The 10,806-nt window shown below is 40.3% G+C and overlaps 1 protein-coding gene across 17 annotated transcripts in view; it reads left to right on the top strand.

The window, feature by feature from the left end:
- The first annotated feature begins 6,235 nt into the window (after positions 1 to 6,235).
- CCDC14 (coiled-coil domain containing 14) overlaps positions 6,236 to 10,806 on the top strand; it is a 47,784-nt gene continuing 43,213 nt past the window's right edge. For 5 of the 17 annotated variants that reach the window (XM_054682227.1, XM_063806192.1, XM_009446314.4 and 2 more), the window contains exon 1: positions 6,271 to 6,557. In XM_054682227.1, the coding sequence (XP_054538202.1) occupies positions 6,384 to 6,557 (174 nt within the window). In that variant the 5' untranslated portion in view covers positions 6,271 to 6,383. Of the gene's footprint in view, positions 6,558 to 10,806 lie in introns of all 17 variants that reach the window. The other 12 variants (XM_016941772.4, XM_016941771.4, XM_009446313.5 and 9 more) reach the window with 8 other exon arrangements.

The raw sequence follows: 10,806 nt of genomic DNA, 5'->3' as shown, positions 1-10,806 counted from the left end.
GGATGGGCAACAACTAATCCTACCTGCTGTCTACCTTCCTAGCCAAAGTGGCCCCTCATTTCCTTTTTTTTTTAAATTATACTTTAAGTTCTAGGGTACATGTTCACAACGTGCAGGTTTGTTGCATATATATACATGTGAGTGGCCCCCTCATTTCTATCTGCTCTGGAACCTAAGGCTGTTTGAGAAGGCTGAAGCACTACAGGTGAAACCTGACACCGTAATTAATCAGGATTAGAGAATGAGTGAAATCCTTTAACCTGCCTCAGATTCTTGGTGTCTCTCAGTTTCTCTTTCACTGTGGCCAAAGAACTGAAATATGGTCTTGTCTGCAAATAGGGAATAAAGGGGGACAGAAGAGACAGCTCCAATTTGAAAGACCTTAAAATAACAAATTAGGATCATAAATGTAACAAAAGCAGGAGTCCTTTGTACATTTGGGAAAACAGGTTGAAATCAGACACTTAGTCTTGGTAGCCTTGAACATAATCCCTCAAGAGTGAGGCTAATGAAATTCCAACATCCCAAGTGTATACTAGACACAGACATGAAGTTATTTGTGCTGTAGCTATCTGTACTTACTGAGACTAAGCACAACTGGCAATACCATCGTTCACTGCCAATTGCTCATCTTTTGAGCCACCACTTGGTGTGCACCATCTTCCTCCTCTCCTGCCCTGGCTCACTGGGGCAATGCTTGCTCTAAGCTATTGATATTGCTATGCCACAGCTGCTCACTAGGGACACAGTATCTACAGCACATCTGCCAAATCAACCTGCTTCTGCAGTCACCCCAAGGATGGAAAACAGCTTTGTGCTTTGCCCTCTACCTGGGCTATGCTGTATTAACAATATTATAAATACTGTATTAATGATAATACCCAACATTTATTAAGCACTTACCATGTGTAAGCCACTGTGTATAGTGCTTTATACATTCTCAAATTTTTCCTTACAATATGACCTTATGAGGTCAGTGTCATTATCTCTAAGAAACAATCTTAGATAAATTAAGTTGTTCAATGTCACTGGTGAGAAAGAATTTGAATCCAGATCTGACTCCAAACCTATGATGCCTGGTATATATCCTCAGTGCCTGTCTAGGTATGGGATTCCTCCCACCCCCAGCCTGAAATAATCCCTGAGACAGAGATTTACATGCAAATAATTTATTTAGGAGGCGATCCCAGGAAAGTGGAACAGGGATAGGAAGAGTAAGATATTATAGTGATGGGAAGAAAGCTAATAAATGGTGTGTTATCCAGCCAGTTACCCCTGTACCCCAATACTGCTGGAGAACTCTGGGAGACAGCATAGAACACATCTCAGAGTTATCCCAATCGAAGGGTGAGGAAGCTCTTCATCCATCACTGGATAATCCCCACCTGTCACTGACTGAGGGCTTCTTCCAGGGGAATTAATGTTCTGCCTTTCCAGCTTGCCTCAGCTTGCTCCTTTTGCTCCAGAAAAAAGGCTCTTGGCCAGGAAGTCATAGATGTTCACAATAAGAAGCCACCCGCATCTGCTACACTGCCTTACAGATATTTTAATAAAACAAAAATTTAACATTTTAATCACTATTAATGTTTCTCCCTTTGGATCATGCAGAAGTCTTCAGGGTCTGCAGGGCAATAAGTGACCATCATTGTGCTGTATTAAAATTCACAACTGACCCACAAACATGACACATTGTCCCCAACCATTTCTTCCTTGTGATGGGATCATTCCAAAGGGGGTCCCTTGATTCTTGCTGCCAACAGATCCTTGTCAGACCCATCCCACTGGCTTTCCTATCATAATCAGCAATATCTATACAGTCCTAGCATGACCCCAGTTAAACTGTCAAACGAAGGCCCTTGCAACATGTGGTTTGTATTTCTCCTTTAAAAAAATTTTCAGGAAGCAATAAAATCAGGATTTTATAAAGCAGAAACAGTGGGCTCTTTCTTTCCTAAATTAAGCTATTTTGATTAAAGTGAAGACTGCAGATACATAAGCTTCAGTGGGAAATGCAAAGATTATGGCTCAATTCCATTTTCTCTATGCTCCATGCCCTTCCTTTCCTTGATGCTATTCCATCAGGGACCTACCATACCTAGTTAACCAACTACTTCCAGGATCACCAGGGCCCTGCAACAGAAGGAGCTGGACACCCCAATGTAGAAGGCTGGTTTTGAATTAGGTTAGAATAGGAATCTTAACCTGAAATCCTTGGAGAGGCTCCTGAGTGCCTCTGATAACATTATATATGTAACTACATCTCCAAAATGTGCTCATTAGCATTTTTCTGAAGAAAAAATTATAAAGCTTTGAGCAATTTCTCAAAGTTGTATATTATCTCAAAAGGCCAAGAACCTTTAGGTTCAAAATAGCCCCAGAGAGCACTAAATGGCTTGAGGAAAGACAACAGCACAGTCTCTCAGATCTTTCCAAGCAGAACTGAGCTCACGCTCCCAACATGTGACTTCTTATCCACAGCCTCTTACTTTTTGAATCTTAGATCCTGGCCATAAATCTGTGTTTTTAGTTTAGATCTTCATATACTTTCAACTTTGGTCATTTCCTATAAACTGGAACATGGTCAAACCTGAACAGAGACTTTCACACTTCAGAGGTGAGCCAATTGGCAAAGTCATTGGTCCAATGTGCTGAATTATGAAAGACTGGATAGACAAGCAGAGTTGTGTATCCATGATACTAGAGGGACTAAACCTCCGGACCAAGCTCAAAGGGCTAGTCCTGGACAATCCTGAGCCTCGGACATTCAAGTAGCTGTCAGCCCCAATGCACCAAAGCAGTCCAAACAATGGCTGATTCATTGGTTTATTCAACAAATAATTAAGAAATTCCTACAAGTGCAAGGGATTGTGCTAGGCACTGGGGATACTGCTTTGAACAAGGTGAGGTCCCTGGTTTCATAGAGATTAAATTCTACTTAGGAAGACAGACATTACATAACTAAACACAAGTTTATAATTGTGAGAAACGATGCTACCACGCAGAAGCATGGGGCACACAGCTAGTTTGCAGGGGCAGGATAGAGAGGCTTTCTTGAGGAAGTAATTTGAGAGCAAGTTCGGAAGCCACAGGCAACTCGGAAAGGTGTATTTGCAGCCCACAGGTCTTTGCCACGCTCCAGACTCAACTATCCAGTAGCTAACTTGACATCTTTTCTTGGATGACTCCAAAGTACTCCCTAATTTAACAAATCCAAAAATTACTTTCCTGGTTTGCATTTTTTTCATAATAAAATGTTGGAGAGAAATGAATTCATAAGCTTCCTTCCTAAATGTGGATCTCTCCCACCACCTGCCAAGATACAAAACCCAGAAACCAGGGTCAACAAATACCTTCCCCTTGCCTGACTTTCCAACTCTTATCACCAAGTGCTCTCCATTTTACCTCCTATGCATCTCTCAAATATGTCCTCTTCACCTTCCCTCACCACCACCTCCCTTAGGTCCCCTCATCCCCTCCCAGCAACCAATATATTTCATCTGGACTTCCTATCAGTCTGGTCCTCACAGGGAACAGAAGACAATCTAGATTTTTGAGGACAATTGAAAGGTTTACGGCCGGGCGCGGTGGCTCACGCCTGTAATCCCAGCACTTTGGGAGGCTGAGGCGGGCGGATCATGAGGTCAGGAGATCGAGACCATCTTGGCTAACACGGTGAAACCCCGCCTCTATTAAAAATACTAAAAATTAGCCGGGCGTGGTGGCAGGCGCCTGTAGTCCCAGCTACTCGGGAGGCTGAGGCAGGAGAATGGCGTGAACCCGGGAGGCGGAGCTTGCAGTGAGCCGACACAGCACCACTGCAGTCCGGCCTGGGCGAAAGAGCGAGACTCCGTCTCAAAAAACAAAACAAAACAAACAGAAAAAGGTTTACATAATGGACAAGGAAAACAACAAGGGAGTTGAGGCACCCAGGGACTAGCAAACCATTATCACCCCTAAGACTGAAGAGACAAAGGGAAGGACATGTTTTATTAGAGTGTGAGAGGACTGGAGCTCCAGGGGCTCTCCTGATGATGCAGAGGGCCAGTGCATCAGCCAAACGGTGCTGAGAGAGCAGGAATATCCCATTCTCTCCCTCTTCTATTGACTAAACAGAACCTGAAGCTGGAGGGCATGTCTGACTGATGTCAGTCCAAGGGGAGGACAGAGAATGGATGCAGGAGGAGAGAACTTGCTCACACCCATACTTGCCTTTCCCCCAAGCACCCTCTATGCTAGTGATCAGCAAACTTCTTCTGTAAAGGCCCAGATAGTAAATATCTTAGGCTTGGCCGGCTAGACGGTCTCTATCACAAATACTCAACTTTGGCAGTTGTAGCACAGATAATGTGTAAACATATTAGCGTGACTGTGTTCCAATAAAACTTTATAACACTGAGATGATTTTCAGGTAACTTTTCACATCACACAATATCATTCTTTTGACTTAAAAAAAACTACCTGAAAATGTAAAAACTGTTCTCAGGCTATATCCAAGAATGGCAGACTGAATTTTGCCAGGGACTGTAGATTTCAGATTCCTGCTCTACACTACAGCCATGGATCTTTGTAAAACCCCAGTCAGTTCACTGTGCCCCCTGCTTGAACTTTTACGTATTCCCAATGGCCTTAGGATAATAAGCCAAATCATGTAGTCTATGAGGACTGCATAGTCTGGCCCTACATATATTTCCATCCCCACTGTCTATACTTCAGCAGCAAGGACCTCTCTGCGTTTCTCTTTCTCAACATCATGCTGTTTCCACATCTTTAGAATACTCTGCTCTCCACTCTCTATTTAGTTCATTTGCAGATCTCAGCTCACTGCAACATTATTTATAATAGCAAACAACAAAATGAAACGGGGGGGGGGGGCATAACATTCCCAACACTAGGGAAGTGAATCATGGAACACCAGGCAGCCATTTTATAATTGTAGACTAATGAGAAACAATGTTGATTAGATATTAAGAGAGAACACGCATGTTACAGTAATACCTATTATTTCATATTGTTGTAATACATTTATACATATATATGTAGGTGGAAAAAATCTTGAAGGGAATGCACCAAGCTGTTCAAAGTGATAACTCATGGGTAATGGGGTTATGGGTGGTCTTTTCCTTTTTGCTTATCTATATTTTCTAAAATAAACATGTATTAAGAAAAATCAATATGAATTCAAAAAAAATCAACTTAACTAAAAAAAACCCCTTAATTTCAGGTGAATATATCAGCAAGTTATGAAGTTATGTGAGGGCTGGGGAAGGAAAGGAGAGGTTTTCACAGTTTGATCTAATTCAAAACTAAATCTGTGAAATAGTCATTTCCTAAAATCACTCAAGATAAGTGTGTGATATTTTGGTGGACATATTTTAGTTCCTGGGCTTTGACATTAATTGTAACAGACTTTTAAAGGGTAGCTCTTTTCTCCATTAAAAAGAAATGAGGCCGGGCATGGTGACTTACCACTGTAATTCCAGCACTTTGGAGGCCAAGGCGGGCGGATCACCTGAGGTCAGGAGTGTGAGACCAGCCTGGCCAACAGGGTGAAACCCTGTCTCTACTAAAAATACAAAAATTAGCCGCGTGTGGTGGCGCGCACCTGTAATCCCAGCTCTTCAGGAGGCTGAGGCAGGAGAATCGCTGGAACCCAGGAGGCAGAGGTTGCAGTGAGCTGAGATTGCGCCACTGCACTCCTGCCTGGGTGACAGTTGAAATGGAATAAACTGAGTTATCTCTCTTCAACTTGATTTAAATCATTAACCCAAAACTCAATGCCTTTAAAACCAATGACTAAAATCCTCATTAAAATGAGTGCACATGCCAATACTAAGAATGCTGTGTCATTTTGCATCAAAAGTAATTACCTCAACATAAGAGGAGACAAGTACGCATGGAAGTAAACCCAAAATCCCAACGAATGAACACCGTTCTGAGATCATTGGCCACAGGGAATAATTCTGCAATTGCCATCACACGCAAAGATAACAACCCGGAGGTCTTATTTTTATAGAATATCAAGAACAAAATCATCCAAAAGGCACACGATGCCAAACTAAAAATAAAGAGCGAAAACCCAAAAAGTCGCGCTCAATTCCTTCTGAAACATATTCGCCTCCTACCCCAGTCCCTTCCTCTGGCGCTGGCGGTTCCTTGTCCCCGTTTTCCCCACCGCAAGTCCTGGAACCTCCGCTTAACTCTTTTCTCGGCTCCGCCCCGGCCCCGCCCCAGCCATGCCTTGGCCCCGCCCCGTTCGCCGTTTATTGGCTTCTCCCAACCCCTGCCGGTGGGTGACAAGCCGGGAAGCTTGGAGGGGTCTATTGCGTACGCCCAAGGCGCTGGGCCTGGAGCAGGAGAAAGGGAGTGGAGGCGCGTCGGAGACTATGAAGCGCGGCGTTCGGCGGGATCCTTTCCGGAAGCGGAAGCTCGGCGGGCGGGCCAAGAAGGTCCGGGAGCCCACGGCGGTTAATTCTTTTTACCGTGAGGCTTCACTTCCCTTGGTCTGGGCTTCTCTGAGGCGGCGAGAGATGGTCAGGTCTGGAGCTCGACCGGGCCAGGTGAGGGCTGAGGACCTGAGGAGTCCGCTGTGGGGATGGAGAGGGACAGGGGGGTTTTCGGGCCAGGAACTTGTAAAACTCTGCTCGAAAAAAGACAAAGACAATGCGGCGACATTAAAGTGCTGGGACAGAGGTGCAGGGAACACCTAATCTTCCCGTCGTAACACGGCCGCTCGGTCTCTAGATGTTTCTGTTTAAATCGTCGTAGCCCTAGTCTAGAGCGCCGGCTTTGGGGTCAGGCCCGGGTTCGAGTCCCAGCCTTCGCCGCTGGGTCGAGTGACTTAACCTCTCCTAGCTTCAGTCACCTGCAGATTGAGAGTCTACTACTTTTTACTGCTCAGAACTTCCTATTCCTTAGCTGCAAAATAGGCAGAAATAAGCATAAAATCCTGTCTCAAAGAATTGAGAAGGTTAAATAAGAGAACCCGGTAAAAACATCGATCACACAGTTGTTGTAGACATACAACAAAATTTAGTTCCCTTTAAAACACGTAGTTTGCCACCATCTTAATGGTAACAGCAGCCAACATTTAGATAGGACTTATGTGGCAGATACTACTGTAAGTGCTTTTATGTATTACATAGAATAACTCATTTAATAGTCACAATATCCTTATGAGGTAAGTACTATTATCCCTATTTTATATATGAGGAAATCGAGGGCTGGAGGATTCAAATAACTTAGCAGTTACACAGCTGTGGAAACAAGATTCAGACTCACAAAACTGATGCCAGAGTCCATTCTTCTTTTAAACATTTTACCTAGTAGATGTATGACTTTGAACAAACCACTTTTCTGAAATTTAGGTTCCCACCTCACAAATAATAACTCACAGGGTATGGATTAAGTGGAAATGAAAGACCTTAGCACACTGTAAGTCATTCTACAAAGGCAGTATTATCTTGTACTTGTTGGTAGGAGATATGACTACTAAGAAATGCTTATATGATTCTCAAATAGCAAAATTAAAATTTTAATGATAATAATCTCGTAGAAGTAAGTGTAAAATAAAGCAAACTGATTCTCCTGTATTGTGATTAGACACTCCTTTTGGAGAGCAGCTTTGCAGTTTGTATCAAGGGTTATTAAATTGCTAATAACCTTTCACCAAATAATTTTCTTTTTAATCCTAAATATAAAAAGGCTGTTTTCAGTAGATAGAAAGGCTTATTCCAGGTTTGTTTTTTTAATTGTGAAAAATATGAGGCAAACCAAGACCATTATTATATTACTTCCACTGAAGGAAATATTATACAACCATTAAAAATTTATGAATATGAAAAAGATTTAAAAGTAGAAAGCACAGGATTTAAAATTGCAAATATCTAGGTATTATGACTAAGTAAAAAATGCATATGAAAAAAGATTGGAAGCCCCAATAGCAAAGAACACATCTAGTACCTAGATCTTGGTTTCCAAGTACCGCTGTCCACTAAGGAGTCATGGCTTCTTGGAGAAATGACCAACTCCAGGGCTGAGCAGGGGTAATATAAGAAGAGCATGGATACCTCAAACTAAAAAGCTTCTGCACAGCACAGGAAATGATTAATGGAGTGAAAAGGCAATCTACAGAATGGGAGAAAATATTTCCAAGCCATGTATCTGATAAATAATATCCAAAATACATATAAGGAATTTCTATAACTCAAAAGCAGAACAACACATAACCTGATTAAAAAACGAAAAAAGGATTTGAATAGACATTTCTCCAAAGAAAATGTACAGATGGCCAACAGGTATATGAAAAGATGCTCAACATCACTAATCCAGGAAATGCAAATTAAAACCACAATGAGCTATCACCTAACACCTGTTAGGATGACATTAAAAAAATGAAAACAAGTGTTGGCAAGGATGTGGAAGAATTGGAACCCTTGTACACTGTCAGTGGGAATGTAAAATGGTATAGCCGCTATGGAAACAATATGGAGATTCCTCACCAAATTAAATATAGAACTATATCACCCAGCAATTCTACTTCTGGGAATTTATCCAAAAGAATTGAAATCAGGATATAGAAGAGATATTTGCACTCTCGTGTTCATTGCAGCACTATTCACAATAGCCAAATGTGGGAACAACCCAAATTCTATCTGCAGATGAACAGATAAAGAAAATATGGTATATACATACAATGGACTATTATTCAACCTTTAAAAAGAAAGAAATAGCTGTCATATGCAACAACAGAGACAAAACTTGAAGACATTATGCTAAGTGAAATAAGCTAGTCACAGAAGGACAAATACTGCATGATTTTACTTACATAAAGTACCTAAATAGTTAAAACTCATAGAAACAGAATGTGAGCATGGATTGGGCGTGAACCAGAGGGATTTTTGTTTTTTGGGTTTTTTTTTGTAAAGAACAGTATTGGGATAATTGGCAACATGCGAATAAGGTCTGAATATTAGATCGTAATTCTGTATCAATGTTAATTTCCTGGTTTTGATCATTATACTGTGGTTATGTTAGAGAATGGCCTTGTTTTTAGGAAACATTTAGGAGTAAAGGAGTATTATATCTACAAACTTAACTCTAATGGTTCAGGCAAAAAGTACTGCTGTGTATATATATTGAGAGAGAATATGGAAAATGTCAAGGGTCACAGAATCTGAGTGAAGCATATATAGGGCATTTTTGTACTATTATTTCATAGTAGAAACTACAAAAAAAAATTGAAAGGAATTGTTCCAATATGATAGTTACTGTTTCAAGGTGCTTTTATCATGGGTAATTTTCTTTACCAGATTTTCTATAATATAGCCTTGTGTATATTTTTTGGAGAAACACCATATATAATCTTACAGTTATGCCAGACATGTACCTCAGACAGTGTACTTTAATTGTGGTAGTTGTTTTTGGACTCGATCCAGGGTATAGTATTATAGTGTCATGGCTTGGATTTTTTATTATGATTCCAGCCAAGACATCGACATAAATATACCAAAGGGAAGGACCCTGAGAGTGTGATGCAGAGACCAGTGGTGTGATGTTATACAAGGTCTTATTTCCTACATTGTTGGTTCTCACTGCTGGCTTCATGACCCTCCATCATAATCCAAGTTATCTCAAGACATATAACTCTTACCAACCCAGTTTTTAAAAAATGTATTCTCAGTGACATTCTTAGAAGGATGGAGCACATATTCAAGCATATAATAGAATGCCGTATAACTTTAGAAAGTTTGGTAGTTACAGCTCAAAGCTATCTGGAGATGAAATTAAATATGTGAAGAGAAATTATAAATAAAACTGCCAACAGTGACTACATCTGGAGGGTGGAACTAGGGGGGAATCAGGGACTTTCTCATGTCTATTTAAAATTATTTTGAATAAAGATTATATTTATCTGATATAAAGTTATTAAGATATAAAATAGTATACCATGGAAAGTGTCCCTTCTCGCTCTGTCCCCCAGATACTCTGTTTCCCTCCCCAGAGGTAACCATGATTAACTGTTTCTGGCATAACTCCCAAGATACTGGATGCATGTAAAAGCAAATGCTTATTTTTTCCTGTTTTTCTACACAAAAGGTTGTCTATTATTGTCACTTTTAAAACAAAAAAGTTTAAGAAAACAACAGTGGTATATGAATTTAAAAAGAAAGATTAAGACAGTGAGATGTAGATAAAGAGACAGGGTAGAGTTCTCACTTGCTGGTCTAATCAGGCATTCTAAATAATGTACATAAAAGGAACCAGAGTTAAGAACTCTGTCCTATATCATGAATTAACTTGCATGTTTCAAAGAATTTGGGACTACAGAACATATTTTGGGATTAATATAGTCTGAACTTAGTGTAGTAGTTACTTCTGGTTTAAAATAGTATCTCAATTTCCTTTTCACCTTAAATAGACTTAAGGAACAAATATATGTGTAGTTTGCTTGACCTTTCACATAAAAGAAACTTAATATATGAATTAAATTATAATTGTGTATTTTTAGGATATATCACATTAATTAAAACAGTGAATAATGTGGTACGTACATATAATGGAATATGTTTGACCTCAAAAAGGAAGAAAAATTTTGACACATGCTACAATATAGATGAAGCTTGAAGACATTATGCTAAGTGAAATAAGCCAGTCACAAAAGAACAAATATTGTATTATTTCAGTTATATAAAGTTTCTAGACTAGTCAAATTCATAGAAACTAGGATGATAGTTGCTAGGGTCAGGGAGAAGAGGGGATGGAAAGGTATTGTTTAATGGATGCAGAGTTTCAGTTTGAGAAGATGAA

This window comes from Pan troglodytes, chromosome 2, assembly GCF_028858775.2.
Source record: "Pan troglodytes isolate AG18354 chromosome 2, NHGRI_mPanTro3-v2.0_pri, whole genome shotgun sequence".
Taxonomy (NCBI): domain Eukaryota; kingdom Metazoa; phylum Chordata; class Mammalia; order Primates; family Hominidae; genus Pan; species Pan troglodytes.
This window is presented reverse-complemented; position numbering and strand designations above follow the sequence as displayed.